We start from the raw sequence: 27,447 nt of genomic DNA, 5'->3' as shown, positions 1-27,447 counted from the left end.
CTGTGCCCCTCTTCAGAGCCCTACTAAAAATCACATCTCCTCCGACTAATCTCTCAGGTTCTCACCCTCTTTCCCCTACTTGTTGTTGTCTTACGCCGGCGGCTCGTGTCCGAACCACGGAGACGCTATGGATGCCTCTCTTCCAGAACGCCTCACTTCCATCTGCAGTCCTTCAGAGTTTTCTCGGTAAAAATATGGAAGCGGTTTTCCGCTGCCTCTTTCTGCGCCGTAAACGAGTCTCCGCCCTCGCCTCTCTCCCGGGCCCAGCACGGGTGAGTTTTGGCTTGTAGCCGACTGCCTTCCACCCGTTAGCCACGGCCCAAACTGGGAACGGAATGGGTAGTTTTCCGTTTTCTCGACTCTCCCTCCTGTAGTCGAGACTGGTAGAGGACTGGAAACTCTCCAGGTCTGACCCTGAGAGGGTCCGCAGGGGGAATTTCCCCTACTACAGCCACGGTAAGCTCATCGTCTAGACTGTAAGATCATTGTGGGCTGTGGGGTAGGGACCGTCTCTATATGTTGCCAACTTGTACTTCCCAAGCGCTTAGTACAGTGCTCTGCACACAGTAAGCGCTCAATAAATACGATTGATGATGATGATAGGCAGGGAATACATCTGTTATATTGCACGCTCAAAAGCAGTTAGTACAGTGCTCTGCACACAGTGAGAGCTCAATAAAAACGATTGAGTGGATTGATTTAAAGTTTCTGCATCACCTATAATAATCATAATGATGGCATTTGTTAAGCGCTTACTATGCGCAAAGCACTGTTCTAAGCGCTGGGGAGGCTACAAGGTGATCAGGTTGTCCCACAGGCGGCTCACAGTCAGTCCCCATTTTACGGATGAGGTAACTGAGGCACAGAGAAGTGTGTGTGTTAAGTTACACAGCTGACAATTGGCGGAGCCGGGATTTGAACCCATGACCACGGACTCCAAAGCCCGGGCTCTTTCCACTGAGCCACGGATCCATATCTCTATACCGTTTTCCCCCTATCTGAAACATTTTTTAATGTCTACCTAGTCCACCAGACTGTAAGCTCCTTAAGGGCAGGGATCATCTTTTAGACTGTGAGCCCACTGTACTCCCCAAGCGCTTAGTACAGTGCTCTGCACATAGTAAGCGCTAAATAAATACGATTGATGATGATGATGGGTAGGGACTGTCTCTATATGTTGCCAACTTGTACTTCCCAAGCGCTTAGTACAGTGCTCTGCACACAGTAAGCTCTCAATAAATACGATTGATTGATTGATTGATTGATCATGCCAACCTACTCTGGTGTACTTTCCCAGGGTGCTTAGTACAGCGACCTGCATAATAAGCGCTCAATAACATCCACGGACAGATTGGGAAATGGCTAAATTTACTCAGCTGCCTTTCTGGAGGGAGCAAATCACTACCTTTAGGAATTGGTCTCCCTCTTCGTATCCGATAGACTTCCCCATCCTTCAAATCTGTATTAAAAGCATCTCCCCAAGAGGCCTTCCCTGAGGAAGTCTCCATTTCTTCTTCCCTCACTCCCTTCACGTCACCCTTGCACATGGATTTGCACCCTTGATTCACCCCTCCCTTAGCCCCCGGAAATTATGTCCACAGCCATTATTTATTTATTAATATTAACACGTGTCTCCCCTTCTAATAAATAAATAATGTTGATATTTGTTAAGCGCTTACTATGTGCAAAGCGCCGTTCTAAGCGCTGGGGTAGATACAAGGTAATCGGGTTGTCCCACGTGGGGCTCACAGTCTTCATCCCCATTTTCCAGATGAGGGAACTGAGGCCCAGAGAAGTTAAGTGACTTGCCCAAAGTCACACGGCTGACAAGTGGCAGAGCCGGGATTCGAACCCACGACCTCGGACTCCAAAGCCCGGGCTCTTTCCACTGGGCCACGCTGCTTCTAGACTATAGGCTTGCGGTGACTACCAACTCTGGTGTACTGTAGTCTCCCAAGTGCTTAGTACAGTGCTCTGCACACAATAAGCACTCAATAAATACGATTGATTGACTCCCATTAAACTAAAAAATGTCTAAAATGCCATGTAATCATGACAAGCAAAAATGAAATACCATATTTACTGGCATAATTGCCCCCATTTGTTGCACCTGGAGAAAAGGGGGGGGCTAACGTGATAATAATTTATCATTTAATTATTTAATAATAATAGTCTCAATCCCTTTTTTTACGGATGAGGGAACTGAGGCACAGAGAAGTTTAGTGACTTGTCCAACAGACGCGGCGGAGCCGGGATTAGAACCCATTATTTGTTACGCCCTTACTACCATTCCCTTCTTTCCTCCTTAACAGTCATCTTCAAATGTTCGCTCTCCAGTGGCTTCCTCTCCACTGCAGCGTGGCTCAGTGGAAAGAGCCCGGGGTTTGGGGTCAGAGGTCATGGGTTCGAATCCCGCCTCCGCCACATGTCTGCTGTGTGACCTTGGGCAAGTGACTTTACTTCTCTGAGCCTCAGTTACCTCATCTGTAAAATGGGGATTAAGACTGTGAACCCCACATGGGACAACCTGATCACTTTGTATCCCCTCCCAGCGCTTAGAACAGCGCTTTGCACATAGTAAGCGCTTAACAAATGCCAACATTATTATTATTATTATTATTATTATTCAAACTCTCTTCCTCCCTTCAAGGCCCTGCTGAGAGCTCACCTCCTCCAGGAGGCCTTCCCAGACTGAGCCCCTTCCTTCCTCTCCCCCTCGTCCTCCTCTCCATCCCCCCATCTTACCTCCCTCCCTTCCCCACAGCACCTGTATATATGTATATATGTTTGTACATATTTTTGTACTCTATTTATTTATTTATTTAACTTGTACATATCTATTCTATTTATTTTATTTTGTTAGTACGTTTGGTTTTGTTCTCTGTCTCCCCGTTTTAGACTGTGAGCCCACTGTTGGGTAGGGACTGTCTCTATATGTTGCCAATTTGTACTTCCCAAGCGCTTAGTACAGTGCTCTGCACATAGTAAGCGCTCAATAAATACGATTGATGATGACGATGTCTCCCCCATCCTAAAACAACCCTCCCTTGACCCCACGGCTCCCTCCAGTTATCACCCTCCGAGAGGCCTTCCTCGACTAAGCCCTCCTTTCCTCTTCTACCACTCCCTTCTGCATCACCCGAACTTGCTCCCTTTGTTTACCCCCCCAGCCCCCTATCACTTATGTAAACCTATGTAATTTATTTATTTATATTAACGTCTGCCTCCCCTTCTAGACTGTACGCTCACTGTGGGCAGGGAATATGCTTGATTACTGTTAGACTGTACTCTCCCAAGTGCTTAGGACAGTTTTGTGCCCATAGTAGGTGTTCAATAAATAAGACAATGAATGAATGAGTACGGTTTGACACAAGATAAGTAGGTTAGACAAAGTCCTTGTCTCACACCGGGGTCGCCGTCTAAGTAGGAAGTAGGACAGATATTGAATCCCTATATTATCGATGAGAAAACTGAGGCACAGAGAAGTTAAGTGGCTTGCAAGAAGTCACACAGCAGGCAAGTAGGGGAGGCGGGACTGGAACCCAGGTCCACAGACCCCCAGGTCTGCACTCTCTCCTCTAGGGCATTAGTGTCATTGATGCCTCATGATTTTGAGCCATGTCCGACCCATACAAATAATAATAATGTTGGTATTTGTTAAGCACTTACTATGTGCCAAGCACTTTTCTAAGCGCTGGGGGAGATACAAGGTAATCAGGTGGTCCCACGTGGGGCTCACAGTCTTCATCCCCATTTTACAGATGAGGTAACTGAGGCACAGAGAAGTTAATAATAATAATAATAATGATGGCATTTGTTAAGCGCTTACTATGTGCCAAGCACTTTTCTAAGCCCTGGGGGAGATACAAGGTAATCAGGTTGTCCCACGTGGGGCTCACAGTCTTCATCCCCATTTTACAGACGAGGGAACTGAGGCACAGAGAAGTGAAGTGACTTGCCCAGTGTCACCCAGCTGACAGGCGGCGGAGCGGGATTAGAACCCATGACCTCTGACTCCCAAGCCCGGGCTCTTTCCACTAAGCCACGCTGCTTCTCTATAGCGATGCCATGGACACATCTCTGCCATCTGCAATCGTTCTGGGAGTGTATCCATAGAGTTTTCTTGGTAAAAATACGGAAGTGGTTTATCATTGCTTCCTTCTGCGTAATAAACCTGAGCCTCCACCCTCATTCATTCATTCAATTGTACTTATTGAGCGCCTACTGTGTGCAGAGCACTGTACTAAGCGCTTGGGAAGTACAAGCTGGCAACGTATAGAGACGGTCCCTGCCCAACAGCGGGCTCACAGTCTAGAAGGGGGAGACAGACGACAAAACCAAACGTATGAACAAAATAAAATCAATAGAATAAATATGTACACGTAAAACAAATGAATAGGGTAATAAATATGTACAAACATATATACGTATATACAGGTGCTGTGGGGAGGGGAAGGAGGTAAATAAAGGAAAATAAAATAAATAGAATAAATATGTACAAGTAAAATAAATGGAGTAATAAATATGTACAAACATATATACATATATACAGGTGCTGTGGGGAGGGGAAGGAGGTAAATAAAGGAAAATAAAATAAATAGAATAAATATGTACAAGTAAAATAAATGGAGTAATAAATATGTACAAACATATATACATATATACAGGTGCTGTGGGGAGGGGAAGGAGGTAAATAAAGGAAAATAAAATAAATAGAATAAATATGTACAAGTAAAATAAATGGAGTAATAAATATGTACAAACATATATACATATATACAGGTGCTGTGGGAGGGATGGGGATAAGGCAGGGGGGATGGGGTGCTGGGTAGGGACTGTCTCTATATGTTGCCAACTTGTACTTCCCAAGCGCTTAGTACAGTGCTCTGCACACAGTAAGCGCTCAATAAATACGATTGATGATGATGATGATTGATGATGGGGACTCTCGACTCCCGTGCCGCTGCGGCCCAACATGGGTGAATTTTGACATGTAGCCGATTGCCTTCCACTCGCTAGCCACTGCCCAAACTAGGAATGGAAGGGGTAGGCCTCTGCTTGACTCTCCTTCCATAGTCGAGACTGGTAGAGGACTGGAAACTCTCCAGGTGAGACCCTGAGGGGGGGATTCTTGTCCTTAAAAAGCTCCAAACTCTGCGAATGAAAAACGTGTCGCACTCGAGGATTCCGTGTTAATCACATATTTTCCCTGACGGCATTAAGAAGCAAGCGGGAAGGAGCAACTTTGAGCGGCACGGAGTTGAACTGTTTCAATGTTCCCAATGTGCCTGTCTCTAGTCCTCCTTTCCCACCAATCTATATTCTTGGATTGTGAGCTCCTCGAGGGATGGGGTTGGCGTCTAACTCCCAGTTGCATTCATTCGTTCATTCAATCGTATTTATTGAGTGCTTACTGTGTGCAGAACAATCAATCAATCAATCGTATTTATTGAGTGCTTACTGTGTGCAGAGCACTGTACTAAGTGCTTGGGAAGTACAAGTCGGCAACATATAGACGGTCCTTACCCAAAAGCGGGCTCACAGTCTAGAAGAGGGAGGCAGACAACAAAACAAAACCTATTAACATAAAATAAATAGAATAAGTATGTACAAGTAAAATAGAGTACACTTTCCTAGCGCTTAGTACAATGCTCTTCACACAGTAAGCACGTGGTACTATTACTACTACTAATTTTTCTTTTCCCTAAGTCATATTCTCCCAATTGCTACCTCAAACACTTATACACTCCCATTCCCCCAGAGCATTTGTGTCCAAATCGATTCAGACACTTTACTATCTAAGCACTCCTCCTTCCTATTTGTAAATTATCTTCTCAATCACCCCCACGTTAGATTGCAAACTCCTTGAGGGCAGGGGTCTTATCTTCAAACTAAGCATGTCCACAACAGAACTTCTTATCGTCCTATCCAAACTCTGCCCTTCTGGTATCTTTCCCATCACTGTAAACAATACCACTATCCTCCTTATTCTCTCATTCATTCAATCGTATTTATTGAGCGCTTACTGTGTGCAGAGCACTGTTCTAAGTGCTTGGGAAGTACAAGTCGGCAACGTATAGAGACGGTCCCTACCCTACAACGGGCTCACAGTCTAGAAGGGCGAGATGGACAACAAAACAAAACATGTGGACAGGTCATCAGAATAAATAGAAATAAAGCTAGATGCACATCATTAACAAAATAAATAGAACAGTCTCACAAGCCCATCACCTTGGCGTTATCCTGGATGCGCCACTCTCATCCAACCCACAGATTCAACCTGTCACCAGATCGTTGTCAGTTCTATCTTCATAACGTCGCTAAAATCTGCCCTTTCCTTTCCATCCAAACTGCGACTATGCCGATGTAAGCACTTATCTTACCCACCGCTTCCTGTCTCTCTCCACTCCAGCCCATGCTTTGCTCTGCCGCCTGGATCATTTTTCTAAAAAAAAACCCCAAACCATTCAGCCCATGTTTCCTCATTCCTCAAGAATCTCCAGTGGTTGCCCACCCACTTCCACATCAAACAGAAACTTCATCAAACTTCAAACAGAAACAGTGCTTCGTCGGCACTGAGGCACTCAATCGGCTTGCCCCCTCCAACTTACCTCACTGATCTACTATGCGCTTCACCCCTCTAGAAGTAGCTTACTCACTGTGCCCGATATTGCCTAACTTGCCACCGGCCCCACAGCCTCCCTTTGGCCCTCCCGCTTAATATGTGCTAGACCCCCACTCTCCCCACCTTCAAAGCCTTATTAAAGTCACATCTCCTCCAAGAGGCCTTCCCCGTTGAAGCCCTCTTTTCTTCGACTCCCTATCCCTTCTGCATCATCTACGCACTTTGGATCTGTACTCTTTGAGTACTTGATATTCACCCCGCCCTCAGCCCCACAAAATTTAATGTACATATTTGGAATCTATTTATTTATATTGACGTCTGTCCCCTTTATATTATAAGCTCATTGCGAGCAGGGAACATGTCTACCAACCCTAGTTTATTGTACTCTCCCAAGGTACAGTGCTCGGCATACAGTAAGCACTCAATAAATACCACTGATTAAGTGACTAGCTGATTGATTTAAACCCACTGCCCTAAAACGGCATGGCCTAGTGGACCACTAGGACCTGGGTGACCTTGGGCAGGTCACCTAACCTTTCTGTGCCTCAGTTATCTGTAAAATGGAGATTAAGACGGTGAGCCCCACGTGGGACAGGGATCTTGTCCAAACTGATTATCTCGTGTCTACCCCCGCGCTTATAACAGTGCCTGGCGCATAGTAAGTGCTTAACAAATGCCATAAAACCCCCCAAAAACAAAAACAAGAAATCCTACTATACTCTCCCAAGAGTTTAGTGTTCCGCATCCAGCAGGCGCTCCATAAATACCACTATCTGAACGACGTACACCATCTTTTGTTTCAGTGGGAATGAATCCACAGATCCATTCAGACTCCGAGGATTGGCTGAATTTTAGCTTACCTTTCTATCTATCACAGTCACATCCATCTTATATTGAGAAAGATCTGCACCTGGATCGACACTCCACTGGATGTTTTCTAAAGGTGATTTATCTTCGGGAAAAGTAAGCAAAAACATGGAGAGAAAACTGAATTCAGATACAGTGATGTGGCGTTTTGGGCAGACACTGTACATGCCCAGAGGTGATATTTACTTATCATATATTTAAATAAAGGCATATGAGGGAAGAATTAGCTATAGGCTATAACTTTACTGGTGACTATGTGCTGCTGTAACATTTTTGCCCCGTGTAATCCTGAGTAAAGGACTTTCGAAATCTCGGAGACTCAAGCTACTACTAGATTGGATTTAAAAACAAACTGTACCCCCCAAACTCAATAATTAAAATATTTTATGGCTGCTCACAGAACTATCAAAGAATAGAAGGTAATCTTGGAAGCCACCAATGATACACTTCAATTTCTGCTTGGTATATATTATGAACCTGGAGGAGTATATAACATGATGACCCTACAGACACTAAATATTTTGGGGGAAGAAGAATGGGGAAAGGGCTCCCTTTTCCTTGACTCTAGCCCGGACAAAGAGGGTGTGGATTGCAGGGGTGGCGGAATAATGAAAGAGAAGAGCTTTCCCTGCAAGTAATTCAATAATTTTACCTCTAGACTGTGGGTTAGATTTTCTCCCTCTGAGAACTACAGAAAATTAGATATGGTGCAGACCATGTAATTTATTGACTTGGAGAACGCTGATAGTATCCAGTGACTACTGCACACTGGGGGTCGCGAGGGCTCGGCAAAGACTTCCATTTCTCAAAAGTTTTGAGAGGTTTCTTAGGAAAGGAAGCGGCACGGCCCGATGGATAGAGCCCAGGACTGGGAGTCAGAAGGTCGTGGGTTCTAATCCTGACTCCGCCACTTAGCTGTATGATCTTGGGCAAGTCACGTCACGTCTCTGGCCCTCGGCTACCTCATCTGTAAAATGGGATTAAAACCGTAAGCCCGACGTGGGGCAGGGACCGTATCCAACCTGATTTGCTTGTATTCCCCCCCCAGCACTTAGTACAGTGCCTGCCACATAGTCAGCACTTACTTAACAAATAGCACAGTTATTATTAAGGGGGCAAAACCAAAATGGATACAAAAGCACGTTCCAGTCTGTTGAGATAGACCACCAATATGGGTTTTAACAAGCACCCACAGCTTCCTGCTGAAAGTCCCGTAAATCCTACAACCAGATCTTTCAAGAATCTGCTCACGTAAAAGACTCGGTGTAAGGATGGCTGGTTTTGTTTCAATCCACGTAAACCGGTCCATTGCTTTCCCGTTCCACACTTAAAAAGGAGAGTCAAAATTGACTGTCCTCACGGCGTGCTTACCCTGTTCAGCTTGCAGAGCTTTGATTTTCGCCACCCTGCAAGGGTTGGGCTGGAGAACCGACGTTAGTTCACACTCCCCGTGCCCGGCCCTGGCTTTCTCGCTTGTTCGGTCCTGGGCACCGCCAACCTGACAAGAGAGAGGAAGCATTGGCACCGGCAGGGATGGGCAAACGCTACTGAAGAAAGAGCGAAGAATCACCGCAGAGCAGGCCAAGGAACCTACCTTCGCATCACTGGCAGGACACACCGGCCTCAGACCTTGATGTGGAAGTGGAGGAATTTTGAAAGCGGGGTTTTCATCTTTGATCTGGAGCTGGGGTTTTCTCTCCGGGGACGCCTTCCCGCGGGACTGGCGAGCCCAGTCCTGGAAACCGGGTTCCTCTCGGGAATCTCGGCTTCCCGCGGGGGTCCCATTGAAGGCCTTGCGATTCGAGGGGGAGCCCTTCGGGATGGATTTCAGGGCCTCGTGTAGAGTCACTTGCCTAAACCGGCTGTTACAGATCTCTATCCCTTGGCCTTTCTCTTGAGAGCCGGCGGTCGAAAACCGGTCCGAAAGGTCTAAGGGTTTATCTAGTGGGTGGTCTCCGTTGACGACGGGAGGGACACCCGCTTGGGGAGGGAAAGCGTTTTCTTTATCGAAGGAAGGCCTCTCACAGCTTATCGCCTGTTCACACTCCTCCTCGGGCTTCTTCCTTTTGGCTCCTCTGCCTCCCAGGGGTTTCAGCGGCACGAAGGAATCCTCCGGCCCCACGAACCCCTCGTGATCGGGGCTGGTTCCGCCGGGAGCCACCTGTTCATCCGTGTTCCTTCTCAGAATCGCTGGCTTACCGGAAGGCGAGTGGCTGATGACGCCGTCCGCTTCGGCCCCGAGGTGAGACCCCGGGCCGAGGCCTGTGGCTTCTGATTTGGATCTGGCTTTCGGAGGCCTCGGTTGGGAAGGGTTTGGGTGGGGGTTGGTTTGGAGGTGGGCCCGGTGGGCGGGCTCTAAGAGCGATGGCGACGGGCTGGTACTCAAGCCCGCGCTGTCCCTTGGGTTGGCGGCGGCTCCAAACACCGGCGACGATGCCCGGGGAGGCCAGGCCGCTCTTGGGGGCGTTCGCGGAGAGGAGTCTGAAAGTCTGAACAAGGCAACGGCAGTGTTACATTTACCGCCCGCTCCCGAGAAAATCGTGAATTCCGGAGGGGGCTGGAAAAATGGATGCTGAGCTGAGGGGTAAGATTCAACTTTGGGGGTCTTGCTGCCCCCTTTTCACCCCTCCTTCAGCCCCATAGCCCGTATGTACATATCCGTAATTTATTTGGTCATATTCATGTCTATCTCCCCGTTTAGACTGTAAGCTGGTTGTGGGCAGGGAATGTGTCTACCAACTCTGTTTTACTGTACTCTCCCAACTGCTTAGTAATAATAATAATGGCATTTATTAAGTGCTTACTATGTGCAAAGCACTGTTTTTATCTTTTATCACCCCTCCTTCAGCCCCAGACCACTTTGTAATGTGTCTGTTTATTGTACTCGCCCAAGTGCTCAGTTCAGTGAGCTCTGCCAATTGGCTCCCCCAATTGTCAGCTGTGTGACTTTGGGCAAGTCACTTAGCTTTTCTGGGCCTCAGTTACCTATCTGTAAAATGGGGATGAAGACTGTGAGCCCCCCATGGGACAACCTGATAACCTTGTGACCTCCCCAGCACTTAGAACAGTGCTTTGCACATAGTAAGCGCTTAATAAATGCTATTATTATTATTATTATTATTATTACAGTGCTCTGCACATGGTAAGTGCTCAAATATGACTGAATGAATATCTGTAATTTCTTTATTTATATTAATGTCCCTTTCCCCCTCTAGACTGAAAGCTCATTGTGGGCAGGGAACACATCTACCAACTCTGTTCAACTGTAATTTCCCAAGCGCTTGGTACTTTTTTCAACCCCCCATCAGCCCCTTGGAACTTACATACCTATCCGTAATTTATTTATTTATATTGTCTGTCTCCCCCTCTAGACTGTAAGCTTGCTGTGTGCAGGGAATCTGTCTACCAACTCTGTTCTACTGTAATCTCCCAAGCGCTCTGTACAGTGCTCTGCACACAGTAAGTACTCAATAAATGCCACTGATGGATTGATATTTGCTTCAGAAGTCAGAACTCTGAACCTCCACGAGAATGGACAACCGTATACCGATGAACTGAACAAGGTATTTTAAGGATGGCTAAACCCATCTAAACTGAAGGACAGAAGCCAGGTGCTCTTTTTCACCTGGTTCACAGAAGGTAAGGAGGCATCCTTTGTCATGACTTTCACCCACTAAAACACTCAGAGCCATTTTCATATAGTTCAAAAGATGAAGAGAAAAGCCCGCCATTAAAACAACAAAAATTACCCCAAACTGTCATCACTGTTTCTTGGGGATTCCTGTTTCCTGAGCTCTTCCTCCTGCCACTGGTGATGTTCGAGAGGACTTGAGATATCATTAGGTTCCTTAGATAAAAGAAATGAAAAATTCTTCAAAGTAGCAAAAACCCGAACTAAGCTGATAAATATTAGCATCTCAAACAGTATTGAAATAGAAATCTCCCCCTTTCTCCCCTCACCCTGCCCCTTCCTTTCATTACATATCATTACATGTACATATCATTACATGTACATATCTGTAATTTTATTGATCTGTATTGATTTCTTTCTCCCCCTCTGTAGCCTGTGAGCTCATTGCGGGCAGGGAATGTCGCTGTTCATTGTTGTATTGTACTTTCCCAAGCGCTTAGTACAGTGTTCTGCACACAGTAAGCGCTCCATAAATACGAATGAATGAATGAATTAGGGAAGTCATATCGCTTGAGAAACAAAAACTTAAAATGAGAATCACACGAAGCAAATGACATTTGCTCCACTTCTTAACCCCCCACCCAGCCCTGGTTTGGTCTTGACACAATATCATAAAACATTTTGGGACCAGACTGGATCCATGGGGGTCCACTATGGTGGTCTTGGGAAGCTCCCTGAGATCTGGCCCTGTACGGAAGGGCGTTAGAGATTCTGGGTTGATTTTTCAGGCCGGTCTTCGGGCTTAGGTTCAGTTTTGGGCAGGCCTGGGAGCCCCTTTCAAGTTCTGACCAAAGGAACGAGCCTAATCCTACCAAGAGCAATTCCCGGCCACTTGATAAATGTCAGAAATGATTCGCTGGCCCGTGTCCCCTGAACTAGGGCTAATCGAGCCCTGTTGGAGCAGGGATGGGGACAGGCAGATGTTTCTTTGTCCTGCTCAATTCGTTTCCTGGCCACTGTTTTGAAGACCTGGCTAGGAAAAGGACAGAGAGGCTCATTAAAAGGGCCACCAAGCTAGACTCATGACTTACTGACTCGTCTTGAAGCCCAAGTCCAAGGGTTTCAGCCACAACAGCAGCCAGATTAAAACACGACTTTCCTTGGTTATCTGAGGGGACACGAGTGAAAGGAAAAAAACTATTTACGCAGTTATTTTGGGCCCAGGTGAAACCCAGTCAAAATAATAACAACAACAATAAGGATGATAATACTAATTGTGGTACTTGTCAAGCACTTGCTATGTGTCAAATGCTGTTCTGAACCCTGGGGAAGTTACAGGGTGATAATAATAATAATAATAATAATGGCATTTATTAAGCGCTTACTATGTGCAGAGCACTGTTCTAAGTGCTGGGGAGGTTATAAGGGGATCAGGTTGTCCCACGGGGGCTCACAGTCTTCATCCCCCTTTTCCAGATGAGGAGGCACAGAGAAGTTAAGTGACTTGCCCCAATATAACTTGTTACAATATGACAGAGTGGGTAGACACAGTTCCTGCCCATCATGAGCCTATAGTCTAAATGAAAGGTTACCTTCTCATCAGATTCCCTTATTTAGTTTAAATGGAGCTTTTCCTCTTCCTGGAGATTTTAGTGTACAGGAAAATAACCACCAAAATACCCCCCTAAAAAGGGGCTTTTCCCTCCAATTTAATCGATGGCATTTAAGGAGTTTTTCTGAGGGCAGAGCACTGTCCTAAGCGCTTTCTGAATTTACCAAACAAGTAAGCACAATTTAAAATACCAAAGTCTGTAATTGCAGCACGGCTTCGTGAATAAAGCACGGGCTTGGGAGTCAGAAGGACCTGGGTTCTAATCCCAGCTCTGCCACATGTTTGCTGTGTGACCTTGGGCAAGTCACTATTTCTTTCTTTTATTTAATTTATTTTACTTGTCCCTATTTAGTCTATTTATTTTATTCTGTTAATACGTTTTGTTTTGTTCTCTGTCTCCCCCTTCTAGACTGTGAGCCCGCTGTTGGGGAGGGACCGTCTCTACGTGTTGCCGACTTGGACTTCCCAAGCGCTTAGTACAGTGCTCTGCACACAGTAAGCACTCAATAAATATGATTGAATGAATGAATGAATGAACTTCTCACTTTTCCCTCAACCGTAAAAGGGACTGTGAGCCCCATGTGGGACTGTGTCCAATCCAATTAGCGCTTGGAACAGTACTAGCCACACAATAAGTGCTTAACAAATACCATTATCATTATTATTTAACAAATTCTGGAATATTTATATTAAAAGGGAAGCTCTCAAGCTCCCAGCTGGGGTGAAGGAAGGATGATGTATCAAACTGCCGTGCTGGTTCTGACATATATTCGCCACGTTTCTTATCCCCATTTTGAAATAACCCAACGCTTTTCTTACTGGCTCCAGGGGACAGCGCTTGGCCGCATGTGTCTTCCACTAGAATCTCGCTGTCGTAGTGGTTTGGCTGTAACTGAGTTGAGGACTTCAGGTTTTTTCCAAACTCTGCAAAAAGAGGGGAAAAAAAGGAAAGACATGGGGAAAGATAGCTGGCATCATTTAGGTTGGAAAGAACAATATTGCCAAAAGAATTACTCTTTTATTTATGGTATTTATTAAACACTTACTATGTACGTGGCCGGCACTGTACTTAGACTGTGGGACAGGGACTGTGTCTGGCCTATTTAACTTGTACCTCCCTCAGCGCTTAGAACAGTGCTTGACTCACGGCAAGCGCTTAACAAATACCATAAAAACAAAACAAGCTGTACAAAGTGTTGGGGTAGACGCCTAAGTCCTTTATTTTAGGACTTTAAATAACAGGATGGATATTCTAATCTGTCTAGGTGGTTTAAGGTGGAGACCTACATCAAACCTGGAGAGGAACCCAGATTCCCTCAGGCTTCCTTGAGAAGCAGCGTGGCTCAGCGGAAAGAGCCCGGGCTTTGGAGTCAGAGGTCATGGGTTCCAATCCCGGCTCTGCCACTTGTCAGCTGGGTGACTTTGGGCGAGTCACGTCTCTGGGCCTCGTCTGGAAAATGGGGATGAAGATGGTGAGCCCCAACCTCATCACCACGTAACCTCCCCAGCACTTAGAACAGTGCTTTGCACATAGTAAGTGCTTAATAAATGTTATTATTATTATTATTATTACGATTGAATGGCTAATAAATGCTGCCTAGTCAATGCTTCTTTATTCTCCACTAGATGGTGATGCAAGAGCAAAGACCAAGGCTGCAATTTCTGCCACTTCAATAACTCGGACCCACGTGGAGCGAAGATTTGAGGACTTGGTAAAATATCTTTCGAAATCGCACGGGCGAGTTCGGTCAAGTTCTACCTGATCGTTAAAGAGCGATTACGACCCCGGGGGCTCTTTAACGGCTTCTACGTTTTAAAGGATTTTAGACTTTAAACACCCCTTGAAATAATAATGATGGTATTTGTTAAGTGCTGACTATGTGCCCAGCGCTGTTCAAAGCGCTGAAAGACAGTCTAATGTGGCTTTCAAGGATGAAGGGAAAGAACCCTGACCTAATTAACTTGTATCTAGACCGGTGTTTACGACAGTGCTTGGCACATAGTAAGCGCTTAACAAGTACCATTATTATTATTTCAAGGGGTGTTTAAAGTCTCACCTCCTCCAGGAGGCCTTCCCAGACTGAGCCCCCTCTTTCCTCTCCCCCTCTTCCCCCTCTCCATCCCCCCAAATTTACCTCCTTCCCCTCCCCACAGCACTTGGATATAACAATAATGATGGCATTTGTTAAGCACTTCCTATGTGCAAAGCACTGTTCTAAGCGCTGGGGGGGATACAATGTGATCAAGTTGTCCCACGGGGGGCTCACAGTCTTAATCCCCATTTTTACAGATGAGGTAACTGAGGCTCAGAGACATTAAGTGACTTGTATATGTATATATGCTTGGCACATAGTAAGCGCTTAACAAGTACCACTATTATTATTTCAAGGGGTGTTTACAGTCTCACCTCCTCCAGGAGGCCTTCCCAGACTGAGCCCCCTCCTCCCCCTCCCCACAGCACCTGGATATAATAATAATGATGGCATTTGTTAAGCGCTTCCTATGTGCAAAGCACTGTTCTAAGCGCTGGGGGGGATACAGTGTGATTAAGTTGTCCCACGGGGGGGTCACAGTCTTAATCCCCATTTTTACAGATGAGGTAACTGAGGCTCAGAGACGTTAAGTGACTTATATATGTATATATGTTTGTATGGATTTATTACTCTATTTTATTTGTACATATTTATTCTACTTAGTTTATTTTGTTAATATGTTTTGTTTTGTTGTCTGTCTCCCCCTTCTAGACTGTGAGCCCGCTGTTGGGTAGGGACATATGTGGCCAAGTTGGACTTCCCAAGCGCTTAGTACAGTGCTCTGCACACAGTAAGCGCTCAATAAATACGATTGAATGAATGAATGAATTATTATGGCGCTTCACACATAATTAAGACCACACAAAAATGAATACTTCTATGTATGGTGATGGAGAGAGAGGGTATGTATGGAAACCTCCCTGACTGGCCTCAGTCTGTCACGCTAAGCCTAGTTTGGCTGCTGTGGGAAATTTCCTCTCCTTGGATTCTATTCGCTTTGCACATAGTAAGCGCTTAATAAATGCCATTATTATTATTGTTATTATTATTATTATTATTATTATTATTATTATTATTATTATTATTATTTGTCAAGTGCTCACTCTGTACCGGGCACTGTACTAAGCACTGGAAGAGATACAAGCTAATCAGGTTGGATACTGTCCATGTCTCACACGGGGCTCACCGTCTTAATCTCCATTTTACAGATGAGGGAACTGAGGCACGGAGCAGTGAACTGACTTGCCCAAGGTCACACAGCAGACAGACGGCAGACCCGGGATTAGAACCCAGGTCCTTCTGACCCTGAGGCCAGCCCCACAGCACTTACGTACGTATCTGTAATTTACTTATTTAAATTAATGTCTACTGCCCCTCTAGACTGTAAGCGCTCTTCGGCCGGGGAATTCATTCATGCATTCAACCGTATTTATTGATCGCTTACTGTGTGCAGAGCACTGTACTAACCGCTTAGGAAGTACAAGTTGGCAACATATAGAGAAGCAGCATGGCTCAGTGGAAAGAGCCCGGGCTTTGGAGTCGGAGGTCATGGGTTCGAATCCCAGCTCTGCCAATAGTCAGCTGTGTGACTTTGGGCAAGTCCCTTAACTTCTCTGGGCCTCAGTTCCCTCATCTGTAAAATGGGGATTAAGATTGTGAGCCCCCTGTGAGACAACCTGATCACCTTGTAACCTCTCCAGCGCTTAGAACAGTGCTTTGCACATAGTAAGCGCTTAATAAATGCCATCATTATTGTTATTATTATTAGAGACGGTCACTATCCAACAGTGGGCTCAAATGTGTCTGTTATATGGTACTCTCCCAAGCGCTTAGTACAGTGCTCTGCACACAGTAAGCACTCAATAAATACGACTGACTGACTTAGTTGCTCTGTCCACTAGGCCATGAAGCTTCTCTCCTTCCCTCAAACACCTTTGCCCTTCTGTTGTGGGAAATACGTTCACACATCCACCAATCAATCAGTCCTATTTACTGAGCACTTACTGTGCGCAGAGCTCTGTACTAGGCCGGCTTGGAATAGTACAAAACAACAGAGTCAGTAGACAAGTTCCCTGCCCACACAGAGTTTATAGTCTTACAACCACATACAGATCTCGCTATCCCACATCTTCTCCACTCCACGCGTTCACAGTATAAAGTAAATGCTTAAATTTACAGTGCTTGTTCAGGATCTCCATTGGTTATGCCACAGGAGTCACCACACCAGCGCCAAAACATATATGTTATTATCAAGCGCTGTCGAGTCGTTTTCGATTCATAGCGACTCTACGGATATATTTTCTCCTGGATGTCCTGTCTTCTGTCCTAATCCGTAACTTTTCTAACGGTTCTTCCACTGTTATGTTGCCAACTTGGACTTCCCAAGCGCTTAGGACAGTGCTCTGCACACAGTAAGCGCTCAATAAACACGATTGAATGAATGAATGAATATTGTCGTTATGGTCTCTAACCATCTTGCAGCCAGTCTGTCTCTTCCATGTTTTCCCTGGACTTTTCCTAGCATTAGAATTAGTCATCCTGATTATTTGACCAAACTATGCTAATCTAAGTCAAGTCATTTGGCCTTCCAGAGACCACTTTGGCTTAATCTGCTCCCAAATCCATTTGTTTGTATTTCTGAAGGTATCTGTAAAAGAGAGATGAGTTACGGAACAAATATAAAGGTTTTCACACTATTTGGTTTCCTTACCATTTGTGCACTCGGACTGTTTTAGGCCTTTGGGAATTTGCCCTCTATATCGGATGTGTAGGTTCTCCTTCTTTCTCCGCAGCCGATTCAACCCGGAAAACGAGAACGGCAGATTAGGTGAATCGGGAATGACTCCTTCCTCTGGCTCGTCCGTCGGTGATGATCGTTCCTTACTAGAAAGAGAGTTTGTAGGTTGAATTTTATTTCAGAGTATAGTCAGATCTTCCACAGTGAGTATTTTTCACTAAGTATTTTAGATAGAATGGGATTGGGGAATTTGGGAGGGTTCTTTTGACCGCACAGATTTCTCGGGATACACCATCATGCTGGGTCAAGAGAAAGGGTGCGACCATCCTTAGGGAGTCAAAATACATTAATCACAAAGTTTTTCTCGACGTAAGGTTTGCCAACGGCAGGTCGTGGAAAAACGGACTGTATCTTGGTTTCAGATGATGATAAAAATCAACGAGCTCTCTTATGTAAACTGGAGTCACAATCAATCGATCAATGGCATTTATCGTTCCCTGCCCATACCGAGACTACAGACCGGATGGGTATAGTGGTTTCCACAATGGCATAAATTAGTAGCTGCCGCCAAACCAGTCAACAGAGCAGACATTAAAAGTGAGAAGGTGGCCTGAAAATTCCCGGGTCTTTATTTGTTACTTAAAAGCACGTATTACACTCTCCTTTACAATTAGTCGCTTTATAGTGCTTAAAGCACTCCGGTAAAGAATTGACTGTCATTAAAAAGTCACTCTTGGTGGTTCTTTGAGAAACAACCTTTCAGCAACAGAAGCTCCTTCCTTCAATTATGCCAACTTGAATCGCACGAGAACACCTTTTGAGTTATTGGAGCGTGAAGCCTAATTGGCCCAACTCTAACTAATCCCACCTCAGCTTTCGTGGCCATTAACTGCAAAATCTATCCTAAACACGAGGAAAATAGCTTGCCTAAAAAGGCAGGGGGGTCAAGAAGGTAAAAAGCTGGCTCTAACCAGAGATTTCTAAGCTCAGTAAATAAATTTGGGCTTTGTCCTACGCCCTCTGTGTCACAAAGGAGAAGAGGAAAAACATGATTTTTGTTGAAACTTTGCTAGTATTTCCACATCTTTTGAAAGAAATCAGGAAGCAATTTGATGATGGTCACACGGCAGAATTGGGATTAGAAGGCGACTCACGTTTTAAGTTTTTTTTTATTTCCCTCCAGGGAAACTTATATCATACAATCGCTTCGATCCAATCGTCAATCCTTGTGCCGTGGAAGTATTCCATACTCAATTCAAAGCATACTTTAAAATGCCAAAAGGAAATGACAATTTGCCACTGGACTCTTCTTCAGAATGATTTCCTGCTCATTACCTGGTAACAGCTCATCCCAACATGGATAATAATAACGATGGCATTTGTTAAGCGCTTACCATGTGCAAAGCACTGGTCTAAGCGCTTAAAACTAGTGATGATTGCAGTTTGAACAAAAAGGAAAATTACTTACTCAACCTCCTTTTGCAATTGATGTAGCTGGTCATACAGCTTTTTATTTTCTTCCTGCAAGGTGTTCTTTTCATTCACTGCAATAAATTGCGAAAAGACATGTAACTACGCTGCATTTGACAACTAGGTTATTTTCTCTGGTAAAAATAACAGACGCTTCTGCTGAGATCTGAATTTTGAGGTAACTCACAGGCTTGTATATTCTGAAAATCCCATATCTTTCAAACTTTCTAAGTCAGGAAAGTATAGTCATTTACTGCGTTCTTAAGATTACTGGGAAAAATTAATTAATTGCTAGGTACGGCCTACTGGATCTAAAAATGCATTAGTTCTCTGTAACTGATTTCCTGACTATATTAGGCCACGTCTGTGAATAACAAAGCGAAACTGCAAGCTCCTTTTGGGCAGGGAAAGTGCCTATCAAACTAGTACAGTGCTCTGCACACAGTAAGCGCTTAATAATAATAATAATAATAATAATAATAATAATAATAATTTTGGTATTTTTTAAGTGCTTACTATGTGCCAAGCACTGTTCTAAGCGTAAATACCATTGATTGATTGAAATTGCACTGTGTGAGCCAGGGATTCTATGCTTCATGCTGAAGGGGAGGGGAGAGAAAGAAGCAATCCGCTGCATAACTCACTTGTCCACCCCATTTTCCAACTTGTTACCAACTTGTACTTCCCAAGCGCTTAGTACAATACTCTGCACACAGTAAGCGCTCAATAAATACGATTGAATGAATGAATTTTCCCTACTGCATTTCTTGAGCCCCCTTTTTCAATCCCTGCCAATCAAAATATTTGTGCTTTAGAGAAGCAGCTTGGCCTAGTGGGAAGAGCATGGGTTTTGGAGGCAGAAGACCTGGGTTCTAGTCTCAGCTCTGCCACTCGCCTGCTGTGTGGCCTTGGGCAAGTCACAACTTCTCTGTGCCTCAGTTCCTTCACCTGCAAAATGGGGATTCAATGCCTGTTCTCCCTCCTACTTGGATTGTAAGCTCCCTGTGGGAGCTGATGATGAGCTGATGACCCCAGCGCTTGGCTCATAGTAAATGCCCCCCTATTTCTCTGTCCCCCTTCCCCTTCACCCCGACTCGCTCCCTTCGTTTTACCCGCCTTCCCGCCCCACAGCACTTGTGTATATATATGTACATATTTATAATTGTCATTCTATTTATTTTATTAATGTTGTGCATATATCTATAATTCTATTTATTTATAATGATGCCTGTTTACTTGTTTTGATGCCTGTCTTCCCCCCTTCTAGACTGTGAGCCCGTCGTGGGCAGGGATTGTCTCTATTTTTGTTGCTGAATTGTACTTCCCAAGCACTTAGTACAGTACAGGGCACACGGTAAGCGCTCGACAAATACGAATGGAATGAATGAACGTAATGCTTAACAAAACCACACTTATTGCTATTATTATTTCCACAGGGCTTCACGTGGTGCTGGGCACGTCGTAAACACTTCAAGTGTTTTGCGGGGGGGAGAATCGGATGATAATGTAATTCAGTAAATACTGTTAATTTAAAAATAACAAAAGCAGATAATTTATTACAATTTTCATTACTGAAATCATTCATGTTGCCAAGTGTAACACTACCAAAGTAAATACACCTGAACTGCACACATGGGCTAATCACACACATCCCAGACCAAAAAGGGCTCCGTTACCTCCTTCCCTTCCCCACAGCACCTGCATATATGTATATATGTTTGTACATATTTATTACTCTATTTATTTATTTATTTTACTTGTACATATCTATTCTATTTATTTTATTTTGTTCGTATGTTTGGTTTTGTCTCCCCCTTTTAGACTGTGCGCCCACTGTTGGGTAGGGACTGTCTCTATATGTTGCCAATTTGTACTTCCCAAGCGCTTAGTACAGTGCTCTGCACACAGTAAGCGCTCAATAAATACGATTGATGATGATGATGACTGGATTAAGATTCTTGGTTAAATTCAGAACTAAAAGTATTTGTGACGCTTCTCCTTGTTGGTGTTACCGTTAGGTGTTAGTTATGACTTTCCGGGAAGAAGCAGTCCATTGTGAACTCCCTCTAGACTGTAAGCTTGTTGTGGACAGGGAACGTGCCTGTTCATTGTTGCGTTGTACTCTCCCCAGGTCAGTGCTCTGCACACAGTAAGCGCTCAATAAATACGACTGACTGACTCAGTGCTCCAACTATCTACTTGAAGCAAATGACTTCCATCCGAGCTAAAATCTTCAGGCTAAATTTCTTGCTCCCATTTAAAGATTCATTCGATCGTATTTATTGAGCACTTACTGTTTGCAGAGCACTGTACTAAGCACCCGGAAAGTACAATTCAGCAACTGGGACAATCCCTACCCAGCAACGGGCTCACGATCAAGAAGATATTAGTGTCAGATGGGTATCATCATCATCAATCATATTTATTGAGCGCTTACTATGTGCAGAACACTGTACTAAGCGCTTGGGAAGTACAAATCGGCAACATATAGAGACGGTCCCTACCCAACAGTGGGCTCACAGTCTAAAAGGGGGAGACAGGGAACAAAACCAAACATACTAACAAAATAGAATAAATAGAATAGGTATGGACAAGTAAAATAGAGTAATAAATATGTACATCATCATCATCATTTTATTTTGTTAGTATGTTTGGTTTTGTTCCCTGTCTCCCCCTTTTAGACTGTGAGCCCAATGTTGGGTAGGGACCGTCTCTATATGTTGCCGATTTGTACTTCCCAAGCGCTTAGTACAGTGCTCTGCACATAGTAAGCACTCAATAAATATGATTGATGATGATGATGATGATGATGTACATATTTATTACTCTATTTATTTTACTTGTCCATACCTATTCTATTTATTTTATTTTGTTAGTATGTTTGGTTTTGTTCCCTGTCTCCCCCTTTTAGACTGTGAGCCCACTGTTGGGTAGGGACTGTCTCTATGTGTTGCCAACTTGGACTTCCCAAGCGCTTAGTACAGTGCTCTGCACATAGTAAGCGCTCAATAAATATGATTGATGTATGAAACAAGGACCGATTCAAAGTGGGATAATCAACCCCAAACTGAAAATAACCGTACACGTTCCTCGTACCGATCTTTCTGATTTACGGATGCCCAGTGCTCCCAATATGCCCGTTTTGGAGAGGGCACTCTCCGGGAATTAAGAAATGTCCTTCCCATCCTACGAGGACAGCTGGGTAAAACGGGAGGTGACGTGGGAACAAATTGCGAGCCCACAATGGTTGTGTCAAAGCTGATGCTTTCCTCAGTGTTGGATTTGTCTGGATTCTAACCATCATTCGTTCATTCACTCATTCAATCGCATTTATTGAGCGCTTACTGTGGGCATAGCACTGTACTAAGCGCTTGGTCTTTTAGACTTTGAGCCCACTGTTGGGTAGGGACTGTCTCTATGTGTTGCCAACTTGTACTTCCCAAGCGCTTAGTACAGTGCTCTGCACACAGTAAGCGCGCTCAATAAATACAATTGAATGAATACTCTAGCCCCACAACCTAGAAGGGGTGGCTTTCTCCTTCCCCGCCTTCTTCTTGTCTTTGCAATGGCCTTTCCCGGCTATTTCTCCCCCTTTTCTTGTTTCCATCGTTGACTGGGTTTTGCATCTCTGCACTTCCCTGGTGGGAGGAGAGTTTCACTTGACTGACCTCCACTTCTGCATTACTTCTGTTTTACTTCCCCTCATCATCATCATCATCATCAATCGTATTTATTGAGCGCTTACTATGTGCAGAGCACTGTACTAAGCACTTGGGAAGTACAAATTGGCAACATATAGAGACAGTCCCTACCCAACAGTGGGCTCACAGTCTAAAAGCGGGAGACAGAGAACAAAATCAAACATACTAACAAAATAAAATAAATAGAATAGATATGAACAAGTAAAATAAATAAATAAATAAATAACTCCCATAACTCTGCCAGACTTCTCCCTGGGAGATGTCCGCTCCTTTTTTCCCACTCCACTCAAGTGCACCTGTTCACTCAACGTGCATAGATACACACACGCTTATAAAGTAATTCCAAGAATAAACCAAAGAACGAGTTGCATATTTCATATTAAAAAAAAAAAAAACCCGGCAGATTAAGCATGATAGCCAAAGACAACTTTACAAACTTGAAGAGCCTAGTGAAAAAAGGGGGTATTTGCAGACTGAGCCCCTTCCTTCCTCTCCCCCTCGTCCCCCTCTCCATCCCCCCATCTTACCTCCTTCCCTTCCCCACAGCACCTGTATATATGTATATATGGTTGTACATATTTATTACTCTATTTATTTATTTATTTATTTATTTTACTTGTACATTTCTTTCCTATTTATTTTATTTTGTTGGTATGTTTGGTTCTGTTTTCTGTCACCCCCTTTTAGACTGTGAGCCCACTGTTGGGTAGGGACTGTCTCTATGTGTTGCCAATTTGTACTTCCCAAGCGCTTAGTACAGTGCTCTGCACATAGTAAGCGCTCAATAAATACGATTGATTGATTGACTGATTGTGGGGAATAAAAATTTGCTCAGATACCAACAGGAAATTCATAATGAGTTAATGATGTTTATATTTCTATAATTCTATTTATTCTGATGGTATTGATGCCTGTCTTCTTGTTTTGTTTTGTTGCCTGTCTCCCCCTTCTAGACTGTGAAGCCTTTGTTGGGAAGGGATTGTCTCCATCTGTTGCCGAATTGTACTTTCCAAGCGCTTAGTACAGTGCTGTGCACACAGTAAGCGCTCAATAAATGCAACTGAATGAATGGATGAATGAATACCACTAACCAGTTTACCATTTTTATACCGGGATATTTTGCTTTGGCGTGGCTCAGTGGAAAGAGCCCGGGCTTTGGAGTCAGAGGTCAGGGGTTCAAATCCCGGCTCCGCCAGTTATCAGCTGTGTGACTTTGGGCAAGTCACTTCACTTCTCTGTGCCTCAGTTCCCTCATCTGTAAAATGGGGATTAAGACCGTGAGTCCCCCGTGGGACAACCTGATCACCTTGTAACCTCCCCAGCGCTTAGAACAGTGCTTGGCACATAGTAAGTGCTTAATAAATGCCATTATTATTAAAAGAAAATAAAAACTCACTTAGCTCGGTGATCAGTTTAAGATTTTGCTGCCGGATATTTTCAAACTCCTGCTGCTTCTTCCTCATGTGCTCTTCTGTTACGGCACAGCGATCGCACAATCCTGCTCTCAACCTATAAAACAGAAATAAAAAAGAAAAGCTTTGCGGCAATTGGACCAGCAGACTTCCACACTTGATGGGGGGGATTAAGAGCCCAAGCGCTTGGAGGGTCGGATAACTTCTGAAAAATCATTTTAACAGTTTAACATCCATTCCCTATTCCTTAGAGGTCGTTATCCACGTTCTTCGGGGAGAGGTTTCAAGGGCGGAGGAAAGTACCGACAGACGCGGCTGATGGAAAACGCAACCAGTGTCACCCTCCTTTCCCGGACTGACGGAAACCGGTGCCGGCTACTCACTTGCAAGGTAAATTTGCTTTTCATTAGTGGAGGGAAGGAAAGCCAAATGGAAGTCTGCCACTTTAACCCCGTTTATTTTCTTCTGTTCCCCTTCTCCCCGTTTTCCAGAAGCAGCCTGGGGTAATGGACAGAAGTCCGGCCTGAGAGTCGGAAGGTCGTGGGTCAGTGGAAAAAGCCCGGGCTTTGGAGTCAGAGGTCATGGGTTCAAATCCCGGCTCCACCACTTATCAACTGTGGGCAAGTCACTTCACTTCTCTGGGCCTCAGTTCCCTCATCTGTAAAATGGGGATGAAGACTGCGAGCCCCACGTGGGACAACCTGATCACCTTGTAATAATAATAATAATAATAATGTTGGCATTTGTTAAGCGCTTACTATGTGCAAAGCACTGTTCTAAGCGCTTGGGGGGATACAAAGTGATCAGGTTGCCCCACGTGGGGCTCACAGTCTTAATCCCCATTTTACAGATGAGGTAACCGAGGCTCAGAGAAGTTAAGTGACTTGCCCAAGGTCACACAGCAGACATGTGGCGGAGCTGGGATTCGAACCCATGACCTCTGACTCCAAAGCCCGGGCTCTTTCCACTGAGCCACGCTGCTTGTAAATTCCCCAGCGCTTAGAACAGTGCTCTGCACATAGTAAGCGCTTCTCCACGCTGCTTGTAAATTCCCCAGTGCTTAGAACAGTGCTCTGCACATAGTAAGTGCTTAATAAATGCCATTATTATTATTATTATTATTATAATCCCGACTCCACACACCGCTGTGTGACCCTGGACAGGTCACTTCTCTTCTCCGGGCCTCAGTTCCCTCATCCGTAGAATGGAGATTGGGAATGTGAGCCCCACATGGGGCAGGGACTGTGTCCGACCTGATTTGCTTGAATCTATCCCAGCGCTTAGTACAGTGCCTGAACTATAATTGGCACTTAACGAATACCAAAGTTATTATCATCATTATTATTATTATTAACCCACCTTGTCTCTGTCCTCATCAGATGCAATCAACACTATGTTAGGAAATACCTGGACAGTGTTAACAGCCATTGGAAAACATTTAGTACATATTTACTATTCTTTTTATTTTGTTATATATGTATATATAATATACATAAGTATATATGTTTGTACATATTTATTACTCTACTTATTTTACTTGTACATATCTATTCTATTTATTTTATTTTGTTAATATGTTTGGTTTCGTTCTTTGTCTCTTCTAGACTGCGAGCCCACTGTTGGGTAGGGACCGTCTCTATATGTTGCCAACTTCGACTTCCCAAGCGCTTAGTACAGTGCTCTGCACACAGTAAGCGCTCAATAAATACGATTGATTGATTGATTGATTGAACCCATGACCTCTGACTCCAAAGCCCGGGCTCTTTCCACTGAGCCATGCTGCTTCTCCAGGAGAGTAGCGAGGTGACGTAGGAGGGGGCAAGGTGATTAAGTGCTTCAAAGCCAGTGGTGAGGAGTTTTTGCTTGATATAGCATGTTTGATATAGTTTTTGTTTCCATATCTCCCTCCCGATTATTTAGGTGGATGCCTGAAGAGCATCATCATCAATCGTATTTATTGAGCGCTTACTACGTGCAGAGCACTGTACTAAGCGCTTGGGAAGTACAAATTGGCAACATATAGAGACAGCCCCTACCCAACAGTGCGCTCGATCTTTGCTTCATGTGGGGTTACTGTGTAAGCTCGTTGGGAGCAGGGAGCGTGTCTGTTTATTGTTATTTTGTACTCTCCCAAGCATTTAGTACAGTGCTCTGCATGCAGTAAGCGCTCAAGAAATACGGCTGAATGGCTGAAGAGGCAGTGTGCCATCATGGATCGAGCCCGGGCCTGGGTTCAAATCCCGGCCCCGCCAACTGTCAGCTGTGTGACTTTGGGCAAGCCACTTCACTTCTCTGGGCCTCAGTTACCTCATCTGTAAAATGGGGATTAAGACTGTGAGCCCCATGTGGGACAACCTGATCACCTTGTAACCTCCCCAGCGCTTAGAACAGTGCTTTGCACATAGTAAGCGCTTCATAATTGCCATTAAAAAAACAACCCAGGACGCGGGTTCTAACCCTGGATCCGCCGCTTGTCCGCTGTGTGCCCTTGGGCGAGCCACTTCACTTCTCTAGGCCTCCGTTACCTCATCTGTAAAATGGGGATTAAGACTGTGAGCCCCATGTGGGACATGGACTGCATCCAACATGATTACCTTGTACCTCCCAACCCTTTAGTATGGTGTCTGGAACACAGTAAGCGCTTAACAAATACCATTAAAAAAAAAATAATCCCATATGACAGGAGAATTGAGCGTAGTCTCCCTTCATGTAAGACTGTCCCAGAGAAGTATCGTTCCCTCATTTTTAAACATTGTTTGAACTAAAATTCAGGCCCCAAATGGTCCACTTTAATTAAAAATCCATTCCACACTTTTCTGGGCGAGAAATTAGACGACTCGCATTTTTCCGGCATTTTTATTCCTCTCTCAGGATGCTACAAACTTCTACCGGTGGCTCAGTTCCAGGGAAAGACACTGAGCTATTGAAAAGTGAAATCACTGCCATAATCATATTCTTAGAGGGCTAAGCAGAGAAGTGGGGGAAGAAAGTTTTGGCTAGCCAAGCATCCTTTAATGAGACCACACGGAATCCCATGTAGCAATCTATTTATCAGTGCTGTAATTCTATAAGATTCAGCTGCCAAATACGTCCCTAATCACACATTTTAAAGTGACTGTTTATGTGGGTTAGAACTAGTCGCATGTAATTTCACTCCAGGGCATAATACGAGACACGGAGTTTTCCCATTCAAATGATGAAAAACCCATGTTTCTTATGTGAGGAAATCTCAAGCTCAGTCTCCAGGATCAATGTGTTTATGTTCTTGGAAAATGATAGGCGAAGCAGGATAAACCGAACATATCATTAGACCACTTGGGTTGAAAATGATTACGTTTTGGCAAACTCTGAACTGCAAT

General features: G+C 44.4%; 1 protein-coding gene across 2 annotated transcripts in view; it reads right to left on the bottom strand.

The window, feature by feature from the left end:
• Window positions 1-27,447, bottom strand: part of RBBP8 (RB binding protein 8, endonuclease) — a 116,599-nt gene that overhangs the window by 15,858 nt on the left and 73,294 nt on the right. For both annotated transcript variants that reach the window (XM_038766511.1, XM_038766510.1), the window contains exons 5-13: window positions 24,073-24,185; window positions 18,974-19,049; window positions 17,479-17,651; window positions 13,555-13,659; window positions 12,215-12,291; window positions 11,242-11,339; window positions 9,087-9,981; window positions 8,864-8,990; window positions 7,486-7,577 (exon numbers count right to left, since the gene is read on the bottom strand). In XM_038766511.1, the coding sequence (XP_038622439.1) occupies window positions 7,486-7,577; window positions 8,864-8,990; window positions 9,087-9,981; window positions 11,242-11,339; window positions 12,215-12,291; window positions 13,555-13,659; window positions 17,479-17,651; window positions 18,974-19,049; window positions 24,073-24,185 (1,756 nt within the window). The remainder of the gene's footprint in view (window positions 1-7,485; window positions 7,578-8,863; window positions 8,991-9,086; window positions 9,982-11,241; window positions 11,340-12,214; window positions 12,292-13,554; window positions 13,660-17,478; window positions 17,652-18,973; window positions 19,050-24,072; window positions 24,186-27,447) is intronic.

Source organism: Tachyglossus aculeatus, chromosome 25 (assembly GCF_015852505.1).
Source record: "Tachyglossus aculeatus isolate mTacAcu1 chromosome 25, mTacAcu1.pri, whole genome shotgun sequence".
NCBI classification, from domain to species: Eukaryota; Metazoa; Chordata; class Mammalia; order Monotremata; family Tachyglossidae; genus Tachyglossus; species Tachyglossus aculeatus.
This window is presented reverse-complemented; position numbering and strand designations above follow the sequence as displayed.